This window comes from Littorina saxatilis, linkage group LG5 (genome assembly GCF_037325665.1).
Source record: "Littorina saxatilis isolate snail1 linkage group LG5, US_GU_Lsax_2.0, whole genome shotgun sequence".
Lineage (NCBI taxonomy): Eukaryota > Metazoa > Mollusca > Gastropoda > Littorinimorpha > Littorinidae > Littorina > Littorina saxatilis.
Window position 1 is genome coordinate 30,677,067 of NC_090249.1, and position 24,599 is coordinate 30,701,665.

The 24,599-nt window shown below is 45.6% G+C and overlaps 1 protein-coding gene and 1 non-coding gene across 2 annotated transcripts in view; both read left to right on the forward strand.

Moving 5' to 3' along the window:
• The first annotated feature begins 199 nt into the window (after positions 1–199).
• LOC138966839 (general transcription factor IIF subunit 1-like) overlaps positions 200–24,599 on the forward strand; it is a 34,076-nt gene continuing 9,676 nt past the window's right edge. The window contains exons 1-11 of the mRNA XM_070339195.1: positions 200–326; positions 5,071–5,153; positions 6,098–6,176; positions 7,466–7,677; positions 9,082–9,252; positions 10,428–10,566; positions 10,934–11,027; positions 17,567–17,726; positions 19,676–19,854; positions 20,540–20,628; positions 21,281–21,359. Of these exons, the coding sequence (XP_070195296.1) occupies positions 312–326; positions 5,071–5,153; positions 6,098–6,176; positions 7,466–7,677; positions 9,082–9,252; positions 10,428–10,566; positions 10,934–11,027; positions 17,567–17,726; positions 19,676–19,854; positions 20,540–20,628; positions 21,281–21,359 (1,300 nt within the window). The 5' untranslated portion in view covers positions 200–311. The remainder of the gene's footprint in view (positions 327–5,070; positions 5,154–6,097; positions 6,177–7,465; positions 7,678–9,081; positions 9,253–10,427; positions 10,567–10,933; positions 11,028–17,566; positions 17,727–19,675; positions 19,855–20,539; positions 20,629–21,280; positions 21,360–24,599) is intronic.
• LOC138967895 (5S ribosomal RNA) lies at positions 22,360–22,478 on the forward strand. Its single transcript, XR_011456071.1, has one exon. It is a non-coding gene; the product is annotated as a 5S ribosomal RNA (ribosomal RNA).

Sequence of the window (24,599 nt, forward strand, 5' to 3'; positions counted from 1 at the left end):
AGCCTCCCTTCCACGAAGAGCTAGGCCATTTATTTGCGATTTTCTTTCATTTTTAGTTGAAAAGACAGAGATTTTGGGACTGCGTTTAAATCTTCCCTGTAATAATATCATGACGTTGGATAAGTCATCTATAAATATAGAATTTGGTTTTTAGTCAGTGCATTGGTTTCTTTTCTTCAGAAACTAAATAACCTGCTCAGCTTAAGTAGACCATCATGGCGGCAATCTTACCTTCTTTTTCTTAGGTCTTTGGGTCCCTTTGCTTGTTTCACATTTCAGGCTCGACGTCACTGAACTGTCATAAGTAGACAATGGCTGCTAAACCGGTAAGTACAATAATAAAACAATTAAACACATTTCCAGGTAAGAAATCTCCAGAAATTGACGATAAAGAGTAACTTTTTGACAATATTTTACTGTAGTCATTTGCTTTGTGTTGAACCAAATAGGTTGTGTGGTTAAAACAGATAGTATAATTGGACAACAAAATGATATGTCACACAAAGCAGAACACATTAGAGGTGTAGCATCAGCACGTCCCCCCCTCCCATACACACACACATACACACACACACAATGCAATGTCATAGAAGATGAAATACATTTTCTAGATAAATGCAATAAATATGTTAAATTAAGGGATGAATTTAAAGAAGATGCTTCACATATCAATATGAAATATGCTAACAAAAATCCAAGTAACTTATTTTTAGAAGACGAAGTTCAAGTTCGTCTTGGCAAATTTGTTACGGATTGTTTTAGCATTGTATAATGCATTATTATTATTTGTTGTTTGTTGTGTCAATAACTTTACTGGTTCATGACAATAAACATTATTCTATTCTATATTCTATTCTATTCTATTCTATTCACACACACACACACACACACACACACACACACACACACAGTGACACACACAACAGAACAAAAAAAACAACCAATTATTTATTTGTAATTGTAGAACAATATTGTAAATTTAGGCTGCTAATGTGCTGTCCAGCAAAGCTAGGGATAGGCAACATAGTTCCTGTGTGTAATTTCCAACTGTAGAATTAGCTGCTTGGAGATGTGATGTCACAGCTAGACAGTGAGACACTGAAAATGAAAAAGACCAACATGTATCTACTATATAATACTGGTAGGATTTTCGGTGGTTTTTCGATTCCTGTCACCAAACCGCGCGGATTTGTGCCTTCTCCTTCGGTTGCTGTGCCAACGTGACCCAGGAAATCGATTCCGCTAGGTCCCGACTTCCAATTTTGTCCACGAACAAAGTTTGAAGAGGTTTGTCTCGCAAATTTGAGAAGACAACAGTGAACTTTGACCTGAACTTTGACATCGCGGCGAAAGAGATCTGTGATTGGTTCTTCTTCAACTTTCGGTTCGACTAAACACGCGACCGCACCTCAGACGAACCTAGCTGTGTGTTTTATTTCTCTACCCCAGACGAACCTAAAATAATAAGAAGATAGATAGATCTGTTTATCTGTTAATGGAACTCCAAAATATTCCATAGATTTGTTTACTAAATAGTTCGAAACATTATCACCTGATAAGTCGCCGTATAACCTTATAGGTTCCAGCGACTAAATATTTTCCCCCGGTGCAACCATAGACATGTACGTCATCATGATCTCCCCTTAATTTGACCGTTATTTTGGCTGTCTTAGTGAAATGGTAAGATATATCTCTATGTTTTTTACATGTAAGTGTTCGGAAAAAATACAGTTATAGCAGCTATGTACAAAAATAAGCAGCATATGCTCTTTTCGCCAAAGTAAAGTCCTTTTTTCTTCTGGTTTCTTATATGTGTCACAGCACACCGCAAGCTTTTAGGCGAATAGCAAGTGAGTGGTATATATATATCATCAATTTTATAGTAGATAACGGTGTAAAATACTTACCATGTTCATGTCCGTTATACGTTTTCAATATTCCATATGTGTCATTTAATTGTGTGTTGCTTGATGCCATGTATGTATGTGTGTGTGTGTGTGTACATGACTTTAAATAAGCATGGATGGATGTGTGCACTCGATTGTGTGTGTGAACCATGCATATATTTTCTGTTGTCAATGTTGTCAATTAGATATGTTATACTATGCGTTTGAATCATTAAGTATTTTAGACGTCATACTTTTTTTCGTATCTTCACGATGGCTTTTTACCCGTTTAAATTTTAATGCTTCCAACTTTCAAAGCGCTGCACGGCTGGGAAGAGATGCGCACTTTTATCACTGTTGTTCATGTAGACGTAATCATGGATTCATGCAAACGTCATACCTGCTGTATTTTATTTTGTTTGTTTGTATAGTCGCGTGCGGTCGCGCAGTCTTTTTGGTCAGTTCCGATTACCTCCCATTGATGCGAAAACCTATATGACTGTTTTTTGTTATTTTTCTCTCTGTTAATTCACCAGTGGCTATGTAACATGTGTTATACCTTATAGGTTCCAGCGACTAAATATTTTTCCCCGGTGCAACCATAGACATGTACGTCATCATGATCTCCCCTTAATTTGACCGTTATTTTGGCTGTCTTAGTGAAATGGTAAGATATATCTCTATGTTTTTTACATGTAAGTGTTCGGAAAAAATACAGTTATAGCAGTTATGTACAAAAATAAGCAGCATATGCTCTTTTCGCCAAAGTAAAGTCCTTTTTTCTTCTGGTTTCTTATATGTGTCACAGCACACCGCAAGCTTTTAGGCGAATAGCAAGTGAGTGGTATATATATATCATCAATTTTATAGTAGGTAACGGTGTAAATTACTTGCCATGTTCATGTCCATTATACGTTTTCCATATTCCATATGTGTCATTTAATTGTGTGTTGCTTGATGCCATGTATGTATGTATGTGTGTGTGTGTGTACATGACTTTAAATAAGCATGGATGGATGTGTGCACTCGATTGTGTGTGTGAACCATGTATATATTTTCTGTTGTCAATGTTGTCAATGTTGTCAATTACATATGTTATACTATGCGTTTGAATCATTAAGTATTTTAGACGTCATACTTTTTTTCGTATCTTCACGATGGCTTTTTACCCGTTTAAATTTTAATGCTTCCAACTTTCAAAGCGCTGCACGGCTGGGAAGAGATGCGCACTTTTATCACTGTTGTTCATGTAGACGTAATCATGGATTCATGCAAACGTCATACCTGCTGTATTTTATTTTGTTTGTTTGTATAGTCGCGTGCGGTCGCGCAGTCTTTTTGGTCAGTTCCGATTACCTCCCATTGATGCGAAAACCTATATGACTGTTTTTTGTTATTTTTCTCTCTGTTAATTCACCAGTGGCTATGTAACATGTGTTATACCTTATAGGTTCCAGCGACTAAATATTTTCCCCCGGTGCAACCATAGACATGTACGTCATCATGATCTCCCCTTAATTTGACCGTTATTTTGGCTGTCTTAGTGAAATGGTAAGATATATCTCTATGTTTTTTACATGTAAGTGTTCGGAAAAAATACAGTTATAGCAGTTATGTACAAAAATAAGCAGCATGTGCTCTTTTCGCCAAAGTAAAGTCCTTTTTTCTTCTGGTTTCTTATATGTGTCACAGCACACCGCAAGCTTTTAGGCGAATAGCAAGTGAGTGGTATATATATATCATCAATTTTATAGTAGGTAACGGTGTAAATTACTTGCCATGGTCATGTCCATTATACGTTTTCCATATTCCATATGTGTCATTTAATTGTGTGTTGCTTGATGCCATGTATGTATGTGTGTGTGTGTGTACATGACTTTAAATAAGCATGGATGGATGTGTGCACTCGATTGTGTGTGTGAACCATGTATATATTTTCTGTTGTCAATGTTGTCAATTACATATGTTATACTATGCGTTTGAATCATTAAGTATTTTAGACGTCATACTTTTTTTCGTATCTTCACGATGGCTTTTTACCCGTTTAAATTTTAATGCTTCCAACTTTCAAAGCGCTGCACGGCTGGGAAGAGATGCGCACTTTTATCACTGTTGTTCATGTAGACGTAATCATGGATTCATGCAAACGTCATACCTGCTGTATTTTATTTTGTTTGTTTGTATAGTCGCGTGCGGTCGCGCAGTCTTTTTGGTCAGTTCCGATTACCTCCCATTGATGCGAAAACCTATATGACTGTTTTTTGTTATTTTTCTCTCTGTTAATTCACCAGTGGCTATGTAACATGTGTTACAGAATTGCACCGGTGTAAGGGTTAACATTTTATTTTTCACCAAGAGAATATAATTCATTATATGCGGGATAATGTGCGGGGGGGGGGGGGGGGGGGGGGGGGGAGGGGTGCAAACAACATTTTCACAAGCACATAACCAACAAAATGACATCGCATGCGCAGCACACAAAGTGCGTAGCACGGGTACCACTAGTTATATTATAGTGTTGTAAATTCTTTGTGTTTGGTGATTGTGACACTTTTCTAGTTCTACCCTTATATTTCATGAGATATTGTATCATTTATCCCTCTAGAGACACAGATTGTTGCTTGATTTGGCAGATGTGCTAATTATAGGTCTAAAAGATCAACCACTTAGGCCAAAAAAAAAAATTGTCTGTTTAGGGTAACCCGACCGACCCTATCGATTTGGCGACGACCCAAAAACTTTTTTTTGATTTCAAAAAAAAAAAAAAAAAAAAAGAGGTAAAAATGCTAAAAAGAGACATTTGGCGTTTCTTTCTCTCCCTTTCTCTCTGTTTTATTTATACGTTAGTTTTGAAACATGTATTCATCAAATATAAGAAGTGAATGTTCAGCCAACATAGCATTTACACACAAAAAAAAAAAACCCTACCTACCTACCGACCCTACTTTTTTTGGTCATGTTACCCTAAACAGACAATTTTTTTTTTTTGGCCTTATGACTTAATTGAGACATGCGTACACGGTACAGGGTGATGTGTAAACTAATTTTTTTTTTTTTTTTTTACTTTAAGTTTATAGCATTACTTTAATTTATTTGTCTGTTTTCAAGGAATTCTAATTAAACAGATATGTTTATTGAATGAAACTGAAAGTTCACTGATTTTTTTTAAATGTTGTTTTTTCAGGGACCATCTGGTATGGTTCCTGTAGGTCCAAGTGCAGCAGCAAGTAATACAACAACACAGGAGTACACTGTCAGGGTGCCACTGTGAGTATTCAGGGGCCGTCAAACGCTGCCAGGCAATTGTACAATGCAATAACATCAAGAAGCAAATGCCAGTTGTTGACCTCTTGACCAATCCATACACAGCTCAGCTTTGCGCCCAGCTGGACAACACATGTGTCTGGCCGAAGTGGACAGAGAAGATCAAAGTTTCTTTAATAATAATTATAATAAATCACTTTTCTATGGCGCAAGTCCCGATTCACAGCTCCAAGCGCTTTACAATTCCAATAAACACACGCGCACACACACACACTATACAAATCATAACATTAGAAATACAAGCAAACTAACCCAAGATAACGATAAGAACAACATAAAACAAGCACACAGCCAACAACAACAACAATTAAGCAAGCAAGTGTACTAACTACTTACAATATATGAATGCATGCTCTCTCTCACTCTCCCTCTCTCTCTCTCGCATACATGTGCTATACACTGTTGCGATAGAACCACAGCCATGTGAACTGTGATCGTGCACAGTACAAGTGCAAGGAACGGGAGAAAAATTGGGGAGGACATTGTAAGCATCGGCCATGGATTGTATGATTCCATGTCAGTGTCTGGTCATAGCTTTAAGACAAAGAGATTGGTCTGAACTTAACACTGCAGTCTCAGCTTTGATAGTAATTAGTATACTGTCACATAATGAGTGTAATTTTGGTAACATGTGTTAACTAATAACTGTCTTTTCTTTTTGCTCAGACACAAAGGAACATACATGTATCTAAATGTTCTGAATAAATTTGAGTCTCTGCTGGCTTCTTCTTTTTTGTAAAGTCAGTGTTGTAATGTGCATGAAGATGTATTTACATGTATCGAGAGAGAGTGAGTGTGTTCAGTACTGCTTCAGAACTACAAACTTTGTGTTTATGGATTAATGAGGATTGATGATGTGGTTATTTTTCTGTCCATCTACGATCTAGTGTCAGTGATCGCAAGAAAAGGGTTGCGATGATGAGATTGCCCAACAGGCCTCCAATTGACTTTTCCAAATCAACTGATGTGAGATTTTATTTTATTTGTTGTTCTAGTGTGTGTGTGTGTGTGTGTGTGTGTGTGTGTGTGCCAGCAAGCAAGAGCAAAATGTTGGATTGATGTCTGCCAACCCTTAAACATTTTCACCACTCTGAGTCTGAGGAAAGAAGAATTCATTTTCTCCGACTATGTGAGTTTTTGTGACATGTGGCGCTCCATACACAGTACACTGATAATAAAAACTGCGCAATCCATTTCAAGGAAAGAAATCAAACCGAAGCGTTAACCTCCCACAAATCAGATCATAATGGCATCCCAAACGTATCACTAATGTGTCTTTTGTCTATAAAAAACAACTATCCACTACCTACCAACCTTACCAACCCTATTTTGTTCCCACCATTTTACCCTAATCCCGAATGCCAAACCAGGGAACATCAGCTACCTAGTACCTACCAACCTTATCAACCCTACTTTGTTTACATCATGTTACTCTAAAGTGTAATCCCTAATGCTAAACCAGGGAACATCAGCTACCTACCGACCTTACCAACCCTACTTTGTTCACTTCACGTTACTCTAATCCCTTATGCCAAACCAGGGAACATCAGCTACCTACCAACCTTACCAACCCTGCTTTGTTCACATCACGTTACTCTAATCCCTTATGCCAAACCAGGGAACATCAGCTACCTACCAACCTTACCAACCCTGCTTTGTTCACATCACGTTACTCTAATCCCTTATGCCAAACCAGGGAACATCAGCTACCTACCAACCTTACCAACCCTGCTTTGTTCACATCACGTTACTCTAATCCCTTATGCCAAACCAGGGAACATCAGCTATCTGCCAACCATACCAACCCTGCTTTGTTCACATCACGTTACTCTAATCCCTTATGCCAAACCAGGGAACATCAGCTACCTACCAACCTTACCAACCCTGCTTTGTTCACATCACGTTACTCTAATCCCTAATGCCAAACCAGGGAACATCAGCTACCTACCAACCCTGCTTTGTTCACATCATGTTACTCTAATCCCTTATGCCAAACCAGGAAACATCAGCTACCTACCAACCTTACCAACCCTACTTTGTTCACATCATGTTACTCTAATGACAAACCAGGGTACATCAGCTACCTACCAACCTTACCAACCCTGCTTTGTTCACATAATGTTAGTTTCGTTACTCTAATCCCTAATGCCAATCCCTAATCCCATCATGTCACCCTAATCCCTAATGCCAAACCAGGGAAGTAACTGAATGCGTTGTCAACTTGTAATGAAGCCAGGCCTGCCTCTGTGTTTCAGCTGTCCATAAAGATGGAGCGGGAGAACAACTTCAAGGAGTACAAGACGGCCAATGACATTGACATGATGCCAAAGTTTGGCGCGGGCAGCGAGTTTGGGCGTGACCAGAAAGAAGAAGCTAGAAGAAAAAAATACGGCATCATTTTGAAGAAGTACAACCCCGATGAACAACCTTGGCATCTGAAGATCGGCAGCGGCAAGCAGGCCAAAAAGTGAGATGGCTTGCGATATTGGGTTTATTAGCAGCTCTGGACAAAGTTCAGAGGTGAACGTTTCTTTCTGACACCTCACCTTTGCTTACAAGTAAACTGCATTTCATTTAACAACAAAATAATGTAAGAACTTTAAAGATCAAATTCAAAGATCAAATTCAGCTAAATATATTGCATTTTCTTCAGAGGTGGGAAGCATATTGATGAGCCTTCAGGTCATTAGTGACAAAGCAGGTTGTTCAAAGAATGTTTAAAAAAGTTTTTTTTTAACCTCTTCCCTGCCTGTAAGACGTCAGCTGACGTCCTACGTAAAGTGCATCCCCAGTGCCTATAGGACGTCCACTGACGTCCTCGCTTATTCCGACTTTTCCTGCATCCGTATCTGGATCAAAAGTAGTAAGCTATCTTCAAACGGTTAGCGGAAACCGTTGGGATGGTTAAATTTAGAAGGAATTGCATGGTACGTCATAGGGAAAGCCGTTTTTTCCGATTGCCGATTTGCTACTGGCTGCTCAGAGAGGAGTTTCCCGTGTAAACAATGGCGTCACACGCTTCGCCACAGCAGCCATGTGGTTCTAAACAGACAACGTACACCACTTTGCAAGCTCTGCAGCTGATTATGGAAGATGAGGGAACTAGTTCTGATATTAATTTGCGGTCAGATGATTCTTTAGAGCACGAGAATGATTGTGACAGTGAGTACGATGTTGATATGCAGCAGTTACTCGAGCGACTTCAGGAACCTGACGCTGTGTAGTCCGACTCGCAGGTAGAACACGCAGAACCAAAAGACAGGTAATTAATGAAAGAATACTATTCACAGTAGATGCAGTTTCAATCCAGAATCAAAATCCGCATTCATTTTCCTACAAAAACCATATAACATGTCCTCAGCTAACTGTAATAGTTTGTGTGCTAGAATTTTTTTTAAATTATTACTGTTCCAACCTCAAATTATCCTGGCACTGGGTATGCACTTAATTAATTGTTTACTGGCAGCGAACGGGTAAAAGAACATGAATGTTCATGGGATGCGTGTTATGTTTGAAAATTATTTTCAGAGAAAAGCCTGAAGGATGTTACTGTTAGTGATGCTCTTGTTTTGCTCGATCTGTTTTGCTGAATACCTTGACTGCACTGTCCAATGGACTTTTCCGTTTTGGGATGGCTGTTTAGTTTTACTGGCCATTTCTATGATGGCTTACCTGTGCCAAAACCACATCATTATAATTTGCACGTGAAAATTTCTCATTTTCTTCCCCACATAATATTTGATTTTCAGTTTTGGTCCTAGTAATCCGTCAGGAACCAAGCCAGAACTGAAAATTTTAATTTTCACGAGAAAACAATCTCCAAACAGACTGGAGACACAAAGAATGTCTAAATTCTCTTTGATGAATTCAGGTTCCGAGGGGTGCGAGAAGGCACAATCTCTGAGAACACGTCCTACTACATCTTCACCCAGTGTGCCGACGGCGCCTTTGAGGCCATCCCTGTGGAGGAGTGGTACAACTTCACGCCCATGATTCGCTACAAGTACCTCAACGCTGAGGAGGCAGAGGAGGAGTTTAGCAGGTACAGTGGATACCCCCTTTTAAGACCCCCTGATTTAAGTCTCGCTCCTTTTTAAGACCCTGTTTTCTCAGACTTTCTTTTCATAACCTGTGTAAATTTACCCCCTTTTTAAGACTCCCTCCTTTTTTAGACCTGATTTTCTCATATATTTTTTAAGGTTGTGAAAGGTGGGTTCCACTGTAAGACAGTTCATTTGTTTGGGCATCATTATTTTGATGGATAGAGTTTGTTTTATCACACGTGTCAAGAGATGGTTGGGGCTGTTTTAGTGTTTAGTTCATTTGCCTCCCCAGGAAAATTGCAGGCTATTGCCGCAATAAGGTCAACTCTGTGTCAAATGTAGTAAATCCTGACCCAGTAGTCCAAGTACACATGTTGCAGTCCGCAGGTTCCCTCACTTTTTGAGTCACTTGAGAAAAAGTGACTCTATGTAATCGGTCAGTGTTAGTCTGTCCGGCCGGCCGTCCGGCCGGCCGTCCGTAGACACCACCTTAACGTTGGACTTTTCTCGGAAACTATCAAAGCGATCGGGCTCATATTTTGTTTAGTCGTGACCTCCAATGACCTCTACACTTTAACGATGGTTTCGTTGACCTTTGACCTTTTTCAAGGTCACAGGTCAGCGTCAAAGGAAAAATTAGACATTTTATATCTTTGACAAAGTTCATCGGATGTGATTGAAACTTTGTAGGATTATTCTTTACATCAAAGTATTTACATCTGTAGCCTTTTACGAACGTTATCAGAAAAACAAGGGAGATAACTAGCCTTTTCTGTTCGGCAACACACAACTTAACGTTGGGCTTTTCTCGGAAACTATAAAAGTGACCGGGCTCAAATTTTATGTGAACGTGACTCATTGTGTTGTGAATAGCAATTTCTTCCTGTCCATCTGATGCCTCATATAATATTCAGAACTGCGAAAGTGACTCGATCGAGCGTTTGCTCTTCTTGTTATTTTATTTATTTGAATATTGAGGAAGACACTAATCAGAGGGCAGGGTCAAGAGATGCTTAGAAATGTGAAATGTAAATATTTTTCAAAATGTTGCTGAAAAAAAGACAGTACTAGTAATGCACTCAAAGAGTCATTTGTTGCATACAGACAATTCGTTTATTTTGAATGAAAAAATGGCTTATACATTACACCGATTGTCGGTTTCTCCTCTTTGCAGAAGAGACAAGACGCTGAACTACTTCAACATTATGTTGAAGAAACGGGTGAAGAACGAGGATAAAGACACTGAGTTAGATGAGGAGGAAAAGGCAGCCAAGTCCAAAGCATCAAAATCAGGGAAGAAGAGGAGGGAGTTTGTAAGTATCCAGTGTGCCACTCAAAGATAAAAATGAAAAGCTCTGTAAATATCCAGAGTGCCACACAAAGATCAAATTAAAAGCTGTGATTTTGATCAGAAAACGTTTTTTGGATGTTTCAGTATTTGTGAAGTGGTTGAAAAGGAAGAGCAAGTCTTTTCACTGTGAGTGTTTGATCAGATTAGAATGATAAACTGCTGTTTTTGTTGTTATTGTTTGCTTTGTAGGAATAATAACTTGCAATTTTGTGTATGGTTGATTGAATTGATGATCTGCGTTTTACTGTAGATGGTTGAGTGTCGACCATTAGCAGAAAGGAATTATTAGTTATTTGTGTGTTGTCAATAAGTCTGATGTGCTGATGTAGATGCTAACAGACATGGATGACTGGGCCAACATCTCGGACGATGACGAAGACATAGATGAGGAAGATGAAGATGGTGATGAAAAACCCAGAGATGGTGAGTGCCTTATACTTCAGATTAAATTACATATTCTTACTCCGAATCACATGAAGCATTGACGCAGTCTGAGATGCTAAGGTCTAAAAAGGCTACCCGTCTTAAACAATTTTAAAAGGAAGCAACCCCACCACAAAAAAAGGTCAGGTAGCCATGGTAATGAGCACAACCCAGGGGAGTTACCTCCCATTGGTGTGTACTACGTCACTACCGCTACTCAACACGTGGTAAATATCATACTACTTTTTCAGCTCTAAGGAGGAGGTCGTAGATTTTTTGGCTCTCGCGTGGCTGTTCTGTTTGGTGTTTGTTTGACACCCACCGGCCACCTACCCGTCTTTCTTGCCCGCTGCATCGTAGTGGGTGAGCTCGTTCCTTTTGTGTCATTATTGTTGACAGGAATTTTGATTGTTGTTGCTGAATTTTCGTCCTCTTTTGGACTTGTAATTTTCTCAGTAACGTTGTTGTTTGGCCGCCATTTTTAGTAGTCAGCATGGCTGACGGCGACAAAAAACGTGGCAAGGCTGATGTCAAGGGCAGGATTAAACCTAAATCTTCGACTTCATCTTCCAAACCGCCTGTATTGGTTGTAGTTTTGGACGAAGCACGTAATACCGTCATGTCCGTACCTATTTCTGCCCCAAATGACCTTGTGGTTGGGGGGCAGTCAAACACTTCTTTTTCTTCTCCTACTTGCTCTCCCGCCGTTTCGGCATCGGAGCAAGTTGCTCTCGTGTCAACGCTGCTTAGTTCTTTAGTTCCAGAAATTCGCAGCATGGTGCGGGAAGAATTGAAGCGTTCCACGCCGTCTACCAGTGTTGTTCTTCCGCCGGCAGTGGGTGACGCTCGCTCTTTGGCGTCCTTGACGTTTCCGGCGGCGACGGTTTCCCAGGATGTGGGTCCTTCCGCTTCGTCTTCTGCCTCCTTGGGGGGCATGGACGGTAAGTTGAACTGGTCCACCGGCCCTCGTGAGGCTACCGGACGCTCCCTTTTGGGACACAGTTCTTTGGCGCAGGATCACAACCGGCAAACTTCTGTTCTGACTCCCCCAATTCACATTGCGTGCACGGGTGTTTCAGAGCAAGGGCGGCTTCCGTTTTCGGTAGTCGCGCTTCCGGGTTTTCCCGGAAGCGAAGGTCCTCCATCTCATGTACACGCAGAGGTCATGACTGGAGTTGACTGTAGACTGGCCTTTGGGCATTCGGGCTTCCGGCCCCAGTCTATGCAACCTTCGCTTCCGCATTGTGCGGCTTCGTCTGTTGCTTTTCCGGCTTCGTCCAGATACGCTGTTTCTCTTCCTGCCGCTCCTACTCGGATGTCAGTGAGTGAGGAACAGCGTCCGCCCTACGGGCATTCAGGCTTTCAGCCCCGGTCGGGGCAGTCTTCACTTCACCCGCCAGGTGTTGTGTCGACAGCCTATTCAGTTCCGGTGGCTCAGGATGTTCCCTCCTCTTACTCTTTCCTTCCTGCCAGTCAGGGGATGAGTCAGGACGGGTTCCGGTCGGATGGGTTTCCGGTTTCCGGCTATCCAGTTCACCAGCCTGCCACCAGTATCTGTGACTTCGGTCCGTGTGCTTCACTTGACTATTCCGACACACAGTCTGTAGTCAGTGAACAGACACGTTCTGGATTTCCGTCACAGCTTCGGGTTGCCCTCGAAGCTGCGGCGGAGGTGACTTCCAGGTATTTCCCGGAGGGGACATCGGCTTCGGCCTCTTCCGTTTCCGCCGCTCCGTCGGCGATGTCGGATTTTCGTTACGTGAAGGAGGGTGATTCCCGCTTCCGTTTCGCAGAGTCTCCTTCGGTGGCGTACCAGCTTTCGCAGGTGTTGGCTCGACCATCCCCTGCCGGAAGTGGTTGCCCCAACGTTCCTGTTCCGCTACTCGTTCCTCACGGTCCAGTTCCGGAACAGGCCCAGCCTTGGCTGGCTTCGGCTACACAGGCTTCAACCTTCGTTCCTTCTTGTCACAAGAGGTTTACCTTGCCGAAGCCTGGCCCGAACTTGTTGACTTCCTTTGCGCTTCCGCGTGCACCGTTGTCGGTGACACAGGAAATGCTTCCTCTGCTTGCAAAGCCTTTCAAGAAGGACTCGGGTGTTGTGTTGCCAGACCAAACCCTGGTCTCTTCAGAGGAGATTGGTCGTCAGCTTTTGGAACTTGCCTCCATCTCGGAGACGATCATCAGAGCTCTCTCCCATTCTCTCACTGAGTCACTGGATCCGTTCACACTTAGTGCAGATCAGGATGCTGATGACGTTTCCACGCTCCTCTCCGCCCTGGCTAGGGTGAATGAGGAACAGATGCGGTTGTCCTCCCTGCATTACGCTCATACCGTCATGTGCTGGAGGGACTTGTTCCTCGCGCACTCTCAGTTTACTGAGCAGTCTACGCGAGATACTCTGCGAGCTTCGCCCGTGGTAGAGGGTTCTCTGTTCGGCCATCTGGTCTTTGATGCCAGAAGAACGGAGATCCAGTCAAACAGAGATCAGCAGTTCTCTGACTTTTCTCTACAGGGCTTGAAGCAGACCAAGCCCTCTCAGTCCAAAGCCAGCTCAGGCCTCTGGCCAACCCAAGCCGGCAGACAAGAGGCAGTTGCGATCTTCTTCTCGAGGTTCGAGAAAAAGATCGGCGTCGGGCAGGGGGCGGGGCGGCTCTAGCAGCAAGCCCCACCCCCAATGAAGTGCTCCCGGTCTCACCCCCCCTCCGCCCTCCACTTTGGTGACGGCGGGGGGCCCCTCCAGGGCACTTTCTCATTGGTTGGTACAGAGCCAATGGATTGTGGGCGTGGTGAGATCGGGCTTCCGCCTGCTCTGGCAGGAGGAGAAGGCACCTCTGTCCTGGCGGCCGCCGGTCTTCAAGCCCCCCTCCTCGCAGGAGGCAAGGTCCGTTCTTCAGGCGGAAATTGCCTCGCTGTTGCAGAAGGGCGCAGTGGAGGGAGTCTTAGACCACAGCTCCCTCGGGTTCTATGGGCGGCTTTTCGCCGTTCCCAAGACCACAGGAGCGTGGCGTCCCGTCCTGGATCTATCGCATCTCAATACCTTCTTGAGAACGATACGGTTCAAGATGGAGACGCCAGCCTCGGTCAGAGACTCCCTCCGTCCAGGAGACTGGGCGACCTCGATCGATCTGACAGATGCATATTTTCACATCCTTATGCATCCGTCCGACCGGAAATGGCACCGTTTCCGGTGGGGCGATCAGATCTACCAGTTCCGCGCTCTCCCTTTTGGGCTGTCTCTAGCACCGTGGGTTTTTACCATGGTGGTGAGACAGTTATGCGCACTGGTGAGGTCGCAGGGTATTCGACTGCGGGCGTATCTGGACGATTGGCTCATTCTGAACCAAAGCCAGACAGGTTGCTCGCGTCATACCCAGTCGGTTCTTCGAGAGGCCAACTTGTTGGGCTTTTCGATCAACCGATCAAAGTCGGAGTTGATTCCGTCTCAGACATTCACCTACTTAGGGATGTCTTTCAACGCGGTTTCTTGGACTGTCCAACCCTCCCAGAGGCAGGTTGACAAGCTCCAAGCTCTCATTCGCTCCACTTTGCCTCTCCTGCGGGCTTCCCTCCGGAAGCTGGCCTCCATCTTGGGGCAGATGGAGTCTATGGCTCTCTTGGTTCCCCTGGGCAGAGTTCACAAGCGGCCTTTTCAGTTTGCGCTGAAACCGTACGTGGACTCTCCCTGTGTGGACTGGAACGCCCTCGTCCCTCTCCAGGGATGGTTTCAGTCAGCGACCCTTCCGTGGTTGGACACGGATTGGGTCTGCAGGGGTGTGCCGATCGCCTTGTCTCCCTCAGACACGGACCTCTTCACAGATGCGTCTTTGCTGGGGTGGGGGGCACACACAGACCGACAGACAGCGTCGGGTCTGTGGTCGGTAGAGCAGAGCCTGGGGCACATCAACTTGCTGGAGCTAGAGGCTGTGGCTCTGGCGGAGTTTCGGCCCTCCCTTCAGGCCAAGCATGTTCGTCTTTTTACAGACAACATGACTGTGGCAGCTTACTTGAACAAGCAGGGAGGGTCTCGGTCCCCGTCTCTCTCGAGCAGGACCTGCGAGATTCTGGTTTGGTGCTGGCAACACCAGATCACTCTCACAGCCAGGTACCTTCCGGGGAGCTTGAACACTCTGGCGGATGCGCTCAGTCGCTCCGACAGAGTGCTTCAATCAGAGTGGACGATCACTCACGGGGCGCTGCTTCGTCTTTGGGCCCTCGTCCCGAAGCCTCTGGTGGACCTCTTTGCCACCAGATTCTCAAAGAGGCTTCCGATCTTCGTCTCGCCATTTCCGGATCAGGAAGCTTGGCAGACGAACGCATTGGACATTCCCTGGACGGGGCTGGAGGCTTACGCCTTTCCTCCCTTCCAATTACTCGGCCGAGTAATCCGGAAGGCGAACCTGGAGGGGCCATCACTGCTGCTGGTCGCCCCCCTTTGGCCCTCTCAGGCATGGTTTGCGGACCTACTGAGACTCGTTCACGGCCCTCCCATTCCTCTCTCACTCGTGAGGGGGGAACTGGTGCAGCCTCGTACCGGCGTTCCACACGAAGAGCCCCAGCTGCTGAAACTTCACGTGTGGAGGTTGTACGGTCCTCGCTGAGGCGTTCTGGAGCGTCAGAACAGACACTTGACTTGGTGCAACGCTCTCACAGAGCGTCCACTTCGTCGGTGTATGCATCACATTGGAAGGCCTGGGCAACCTGGTGTCAGGCCCATGGTTTGAACGCGTTGGCTCCACGCTCTATGCATGTTGCAAACCATCTTTCCTACCTGTCTTCTCAGGGAGCTTCCGCTTTCTCTTTGAGGGTGAGGAGATCTGCTATCTCCGTGACCTTAAGGCAGAGGACGTTCTATTGATGTCAGCGGCGTCATTTCGGGTGTTATTAAGGGTGTGACCCTTAAGGAGATTAGGTCTCGCACTCCCATGCCCAAATGGGACCTCTTCTTGGTTCTCGAATTTCTGCGTTCGGCAGATTTCGAGCCTTTGCAAGATGCTAGTTTTCCCAACTTGACACGCAAAGCGCTGTTTCTCTTGCTGTTAGCGTCTGCTCGCAGAGGCAGTGAGATACATGCCCTCTCCGGAAGTCCGGAGGACATCTCTCATGAGCCCGATGGCTCAGTTTCCTTGAGTTTTCGTCCAGATTTTCTGGCGAAGAATCAGGCTCCGGATCAAGCATCCCCGCTGGTTCGTATTAAACCGTTAACCAACATCTTGGCTCCCGGAGATCCAGACTCGGTTAATTGTCCTGTCCGAGCCCTTGGCATTTACCTTGCCCGTTCACAGCCGCTTAGATCAAAATCTCAAAAGCTCTTATTTATCTCCCTTAATACGGTGAGACAAAAAGACATTGCTAAGACGACTATGGCTCGGTGGGTGTCTGCTCTCATTCGACAAGCTTACGAGTGGAGCCGTTTGGACAAGGAGGGGACGCAGCCTGTTTTTCCCCTTGGCTCGGCCCGAGCCCACGAAACCAGGGCTTGGGCCTCCTCTTTGGCCGTGCTACGGTCGAGGAGACTGGAGGAGGTGTTGCGCACAGCATACTGGCGCTCTGATGATGTCTTCATAAATTATTATCTCAGAGACATCGCAGCTGTCCGGCAGGACGGTTCTAGAGCCCTCCCTGCCTTAGTTGCAGGGGGCCAGTTCCTGGAAAGGATTTGAGAGTGAGTTAGATTTTCTTTCCCACCGCCTTGTTGAAGCTATCTGCTTTATGTGATTCGGAGTAAGAATATGTAATTTTATCAAAAATTTTATAAGTAAATTTTCATTTGATTAATATACTTACCCGAATCACATAGTTTATGCCCTCCCGCCGACCCCGCTTATGGTTTTTTAGTTTTCTTAAAAGCCGTATGATATTTACCACGTGTTGAGTAGCGGTAGTGACGTAGTACACACCAATGGGAGGTAACTCCCCTGGGTTGTGCTCATTACCATGGCTACCTAGACTTTTTTTTGTGGTGGGGTTGCTTCCCTTTAAAATTGTTTAAGACGGGTAGCCTTTTTAGACCTTAGCATCTCAGACTGCGTCAATGCTTTATGTGATTCGGGTAAGTATATTAATCAAATTAAAATTTACTTATAAAATTTTTGATGTTTGTCGACATCTACTCTACTCTGCTGTTTGTGTGCATGCATTGAATGTGTGTGTGTGTGTGTGTGTGTGTGTGTGTGTGTGTGTGTGTGTGTGTGTGTTTGTGTGTGTGTGTTCACTTCCAGGATTGTTCATAATTACATAACTTCTAAGGCTTAGCATACAAACTGTGCAATTTTCTGATCAAAATTCATGTGCCTTCAAATAGGCGTTTTGTACGGAAATAATGAAGGTGAACAAAAGCTGACTCATTGTAGCTGTTATCAGCATAAGAAATATTTTGCTGTTAGTGTTAGTTGTTACTGATGACTTGGCAAAAAATACATAAGAACCATTTTGCCTCTCTGTCTGCTTTAGCATTGCAGACAGAGAGTTTTATCAACCTTGAAAATGCTGTTTTACTGTCACATGTATGGGATATCTCTAAGAAGCAGATTGATTTCCAGATGACAAGAAAGGAGGCAAAGGGAAGAAAGGCAAGGCGAACGCCAAGGGCAAAGCCAAGGTGAAAAATTCCAAACAGAACTCTGACGACGAGGCAATCGAGGAGAGCGATGATGGAGACTATGATGACAAAGAAGTTGATTACATGTCTGACAGTAGCAGGTAATGGTACAATTTCACACTGCTTATTGTTTAGTTTAACGCCCCTGCAGCGCTCAAGTTTGTCACAGGTACTCAAGTTTGTCACAGGTACTAAAGTTCCAAAAATGATGTAGTGATTTTGTTCAGAATTCGTATAAGCTAAGCTCAGAGCTTCAACCCAGACGTTTCCCAAGAGATATGTGGAATTTGTTCTCACAAGTTTTGTTTTCTTGTTTGTAATTGACTGCCTTTGAAGTTATACGTGGACTTGATGAACATTTTAAGAAATAGAAGGACGTAAGCGCTGTTATTATAGACAACATTACTGGGCAACAAGAGCAAGTGAGAGTTATGCGGAAACAATCTCCTGGCTCCGGAGAGAACAACACGCATTGAAATGAACATGCCACTTTCATCCTCCTTGGACTCTGGGAAGTTTTAATGTTGGTTTGATTGGCTTAACTTTGGCTTAATTTTGAACAGTGTCATAAATATTGTTATGCTTCTGTTAAGGCTAGACCTCCTTCTGTCCTCAACCTGGAACTTCTCTGAAATCCATCTCCGGCCATCCTTCTTTTTATATTTAGTCAAGTTTTGACTAAATATTTTAACATCGAGGGGGAATCGAAACGAGGGTCGTGGTGTATGTGCGTGTGTGTGAGCGTGTGTGCGTGTGTGCGTGTGTGTGTGTGTGTCTGTGTGTGTGTGTAGAGCGATTCAGACTAAACTACTGGACCGATCTTTATGAAATTTGACATGAGAGTTCCTGGGTATGAAATCCCCATACGTTTTTTTCATTTTTTTGATAAATGTCTTTGATGACGTCATATCCGGCTTTTCGTGAAAGTTGAGGCGGCACTGTCACGCCCTCATTTTTCAACCAAATTGGTTGAAATTTTGGTCAAGTAATCTTCGACGAAGCCCGGGGTTCGGTATTGCATTTCAGCTTGGTGGCTTAAAAATTAATCAATGACTTTGGTCATTAAAAATCTGAAAATTGTAAAAAAAAATAAAAATTTATAAAACGATCCAAATTTACGTTTATCTTATTCTCCATCATTTGTTGATTCCAAAAACATATAAATATGTTATATTCGGATTAAAAACAAGCTCTGAAAATTAAATATATAAAAATTATTATCAAAATTAAATTGTCCAAATCAATTTAAAAACACTTTCATCTTATTCCTTGTCGGTTCCTGATTCCAAAAACATATAGATATGATATGTTTGGATTAAAAACACGCTCAGAAAGTTAAAACAAAGAGAGGTACAGAAAAGCGTGCTATCCTTCTTAGCGCAACTACTACCCCGCTCTTCTTGTCAATTTCACTGCCTTTGCCATGAGCGGTGCACTGACGATGCTACGAGTATACGGTCTTGCTGAAAAATGGCATTGCGTTCAGTTTCATTCTGTGAGCTCGACAGCTACTTGACTAAATATTGTATTTTCGCCTTACGCGACTTGTTTTTTTTTAGTTCTATGTTCTCTGTGGTAGTGATACTTGTCCCCCCGCGGGTTAGGGGGAAGAATTTACCCGATGCTCCCCAGCATGTCGTAAGAGGCGACTAACGGATTCTGTTTCTCCTTTTACCCTTGTTAAGTGTTTCTTGTATAGAATATAGTCAATTTTTGTAAAGATTTTAGTCAAGCAGTATGTAAGAAATGTTAAGTCCTTTGTACTGGAAACTTGCATTCTCCCAGTAAGGTAATATATTGTACTACGTTGCAAGCCCCTGGAGCAAATTTTTTATTAGTGCTTTTGTGAACAAGAAACAATTGACAAGTGGCTCTGTCCCATCTCCCCCCTTTCCCCGTCGCGATATAACCTTCGTGGTTGAAAACGACGTTAAACACCAAATAAAGAAAGAAAGTGATACTTGTCTCATATTAGCTATGTCTGCATTCTGGCTTAATCTTCATTCTGTAGTCACCAATGTTTTGATTCTCAAGCGTTGTTTGTTTGCAGTAGTGGGTTATCTGGGGCGGACGAGAAAAACAAAAAGTACGAGGAGAAAGGCGTGGCAGAGGAGGATGGTCTGCGAAATATCCTCAACTCGGAGGATGAAGAGGACGAGGAGGAAAACAAGGAGGAAGAGGACAATGAGGACGAGGAGAAAAAAGACGAGAAACCTGCAAAAGAAAAGAGTGAGAGTTCTCCTCAGCTTTTCCATTTTGCTTGTTTGTTTGATTGCTTTAGAGTTGTTTAAAGGCTTACTAACTCGCTCCCGTGTTTACGATGTGTAGTTTGCCCACAATCGATGTCAAATGCATCATAAGGCCATATAATGACGATATGTCGCAATGCGCGGACCATATACATGCATTACAGCTTGTTCTAGCCTCTGAAAAAGTGAGGATGTCAACAAAGACGCGGAGTTATTTCCCTTGCGTCAACGTTACCTCTGTTGGCAAATCTATAAATAGGACGATCTAGATCAAAATAAAAATTCAAATATCTCAACATTTAAGGGGTCCTAGACCACAATATCTTGCAGGGAACTTAATTTAGCATGTCTCCAGCTGTGGGTAAAGCAATTAGCGTGAATAGTCATCAGCTTTCTATGCCTTTAATTTATGAATGTTTCAATGTGTGTGAATGTGGAACTTTGGTGCTGTCTGCAGAGAAACTTCAGTGCTCTCTGCCGAGCAATCATTGCAGTGTTTCTCACATGACTAATACTGATAAGCAAAGCAATTCTTGGCAAACATTTTTATTAATGAATGACCCATCCATATAGGTACTTCTGTCTACATGTGGGTTGTTAAATGTGTGTTGTTTTTGTTAAAAAAGCAACCCCAAAAAGGTGTCTAGTTTGACATTTGTTTTCAGAAACTGGAAGTGAAAGCAGTAGCTCAAGTTCAGGCAGCGATTCAGATATTGACAAAGATGAAAAAATTACCTCAGCTCTTCTTATGCAGGTGAGTATTTTTTGTTGTTCTTTTTAACGTTTTTGTGAGAATATGTGGGGGGGGGGGTGTGGAGTGGTAAGTGCTGGACTGGCCTGTTGTCTGTCAGTTTGTGTGTGCATTAGTTGTGGTCGTAGTTTAGACGGTTTGCAGTCAGTTCAGCCGTCACTTGATATGTGCACTTTGTGCCAGCAAAGAATGGTTATTCTTCTACCATTGCTCTGTGATTTACGGAAAACTTACCACCTCTGAAATTGTCTTGTGGCTTTGGGGGTATGGTGTGGGGTAGTGAGAGTGTGTTGCTGTACTACTACATTCAGTGAATATCTGCCATCGCTGGCGCATCAATGCATATACAGTTAAGCTAAAATTAGCCATGCAAATAACACTTTCTAGTCCGAGATGCATGCTTGTACATGTATTTATTTATATACGTCTTAAGTTATTTATTAATTTATTTATAAAAAAAAATTAATTTGATTTTTGTGTGTGTAATTGTTCATCTATTGATTTGTTTTTCATAATGTGCACCCATCAGAAATCAAACTTGTCGTCTGAAAAACTTCTTGCTGATGAAACAATACCGCAGAAGGATATTTTTCATCGTTATGCATGTGGTAACATTTTCCTGATGCTGACTATTTCGCTGTCTGTGTTTGATCAGAAGGAGAAAGGAGACAAGAAGAAGCCCAATGAAAAGGGAGATGCAGGGAGCAGCTCTACAAACACTACTGATTCCAAATGTAAGAACAAGTCAATATAACACTTACCTCGACAGTACTATTCTTGCACATTATCTATTATAGGCCGAAAAAATTGGACAAAACGCTGAGTGGGTACAATTATCTCCCATAACCATGCGCCACCGTGGATCCCAAGCACTGTCCGAGTGCTTCCCCCTTACAGGATGTAGGTGGCGCGTCCTCTTTCTTTTTTCGCGCGTGTCAGACCGGCTGTGTTTCTGCTACGCTCCCGGATTATTTTGGACTAAGAGGCTTCTTTTCTGTGTGGACTATCACCTGTTGGATTATTGTGTGTTATTCCACTTCTGGCTTGAGGCTACGTTGTGTTTCCTTCAACTTGTGCCTCCGTTTTTGTGTGGCGGACTCGGCGTGCCTCCCGTCCTACTTCGTGGTGACCGGTCGTCTGCTTCTCGTTTCGCCGCATTCACTTGAGTATTGACCTAAATTTTCTTTGAATTTTGTTAATTCTCGGTCTTTAAGGGTACGTACAGGGCGAGGTAGGATGTCTCGTCCTGTTTTGGGCTCTGGTTCTACGGAACCAGAGTCTGCCGGGGGCAACCCTTCTCCGGGCGCCCAGCGTCATGTTTTACGCACGGAGAAGGGGATCTTTCGGCGCTCCGACTCTCCCTCCCCAAACGCTTTGCGTTTGCGGCGAGGGAGGGCGGAGAAAGCCTGTTTGAGCAAGCTCAATGCGAGCTTGCTCAAACAGGCTGGGCTTGAGCCTGGGACTTCGGGCGGGGCTGCGCCGTCGAAGGTTCGGGGAAGGTCGAGGAGAAAGAAAAAGCTTCTTTCTCCTTCTCCTTCAGTGGAACAGGCTTCCCCCCCTTCGACGCCGTTGTCCGGCCCTCAGTCTCAGGCTTCAGCTCCTCCCGGTTTCAAGCCTGGGGGGAAGGTTTCCTTCTCCTCCCTGGCTCGAATCCGGGGGCAGGTCGATTCCCAACCCTCTTTGGGGGTTGGTGAATCCGATCTAGGGGCTACTGGAGAGACTCAGGTTTTGACAGCCAACGGCCATACCACGTTGTAAACACCGGTTCTCGTCCGACCACCGAAGTTAAGCAACGTCGGGCCCGGTTAGTACTTGGATGGGTGACCGCCTGGGAACACCGGGTGCAGTTGGCATTAAAATCTTCCTTTTTCCGGTGCCTCTCCTGTGCCCTCCTCGGTTTCCACCGCTGTGGAAGCCAGGAGGGACACGGGTCCTCCTCTGAACTCCCTCGCTGGGTCGTCTGCTGCTGTTTCGACAGTAGTTTCGGCCTCCTGGGGGGGGAGATCGGAGGAGATGACGGGGTCTCTGAATTCCCTCCCCGCTGGGGTTGGGATGCGAATTGACCCCGTTCAGGGCGGTCCTGTGGGGGCAGGGGTTTCAGGCTTCGTGCCTACGACCACTGCTACTACGGTTCCCTCTGACGTCCGTGTGACTGGTGGCTGTCCCTCTTGTTAAGACGCTCCGGCCGACTAGTTACTGGACGTGGAGGTGTTCGACAGAACGTGGTACTTCTGTCGAATGGTCAGGGCGACGGGAACATTGTTTCTGTTGCTCAGACCGACACCTCCGACCGGACCGTCTTGACCCCACGCCATTCCTTAGCGTCTGGTGTTCGGGTGACGGATGGTCCGGACCAAGGGTCCGGAACGTTCCAGGCTTACGGGTCGGGATCGAACCGGACCCACGGGTCCCGACTGGACTTGACCTCCGGGTTTGGTCCGGACGGGACCCATGGTACGGGACCGTACCGGACCTTAGGGTCCGGTGCGGGACAGTACCTCTGGCCCTTGCCGGACCCCCGGACCTACGGGTCCGGATGGTACGGTACGGGACCAGTGGTTCGGTCGGGACCGGACCACCCGACCACCTCTGTTGGTCTGGGTGGTCTGGCACCGAACCGGAACACACCGGACCACCGGACATACGGGTCCGGATGGTACGGTACCGGACCAGTGGTCCGGTCGGGGCCGGACCACTCGACCACCTCTGTTGGTCCGGGTGGTCTGGCACCGAACCGGACCATGCCGGACCTACGGGTCCGGATGGTACGGTATGTCCACGTCCGACCGAGCCACCCGAACACTTCTGTGGGTACGGATGGTTCGGTACCGAACGGGACCTCCGGATGCTACGGGACCGGACCGAACCTACGGGTTCGGATGGTCCGGTACCGGACCAGTGGTCCGGTCCGAACCGGACCACCCGACCACCTCTGTTGGTCCGGATGGTCTGTCACCGAACCGGACCATACCGGACCACCGGACCTACGGGTCCGGATGGTACGGTAGGTCCACGTCCGGACCGAACCACCCGAACACTTCTGTGGGTACGGATGGTTCGGTGCCGTACGGGACCTCCGGATGGTACGGGACCGGACCACAGGACCGGAACACCGGACCACCCTATCGGATCGGTCCGGACCACCCGACCACCTCTGTTGGTCCGGATGGTCTGGCACCGAACCGGACCTACGGGTCCGGATGGTACGGTATGTCCACGTCCGGACCGAGCCACCCGAACACTTCTGTGGGTACGGGTGGTTCGGTGCCGAACGGGACCTCCGGATGGTACGGGACCGGACCGGACCTACGGGTCCGGATGGTCCGGTACTGGACCGGTGGTCCGGTCCGGACCGGACCACCCGACCACCTCTGTTAGTCCGGATGGTCTGGCACCGGACCACCGGACTTACGGGTCCGGATGGTGCGGTGTGTCCACGTCCGGACCGAACCACCCGAACACTTCTGTGGGTACGGATGGTTCGATGCCGAACGGGACCTCTGGATGGTACGGGACCGGACCGGAACACCGGACCGGAACACCGGACCACCCTACCGGACCGGTCCGGACCACCCGACCACCTCTGTTGGTCCGGATGGTCTGGCACCGAACCGGACCTACGGGTCCGGATGGTACGGTACGTCCACGCCCGGACCGAGCCACCCGAACACTTCTGTGCGTACGGATGGTTCGATGTCAACAGGACCTCCGGATGGTACCGGACCTACGGGTCCGGACCTACGGGTCCGGACCTACGGGTCCGGACCTACGGGTCCGGATGGCCCGGTGCCGGACCACCCGACCACCTCTGTTGGTCTGGATGGTCTGGCACCGAACCGGACCATACCGGACCACGGGTCCGGATGGTACGGTATGTCCACGTCCGGACCTAACCACCCGAACACTTCTGTGGGTACGATGGTTCGGTGCCGAACGGGACCTCCGGATGGTCCGGCACCGGACCGGAACACCGG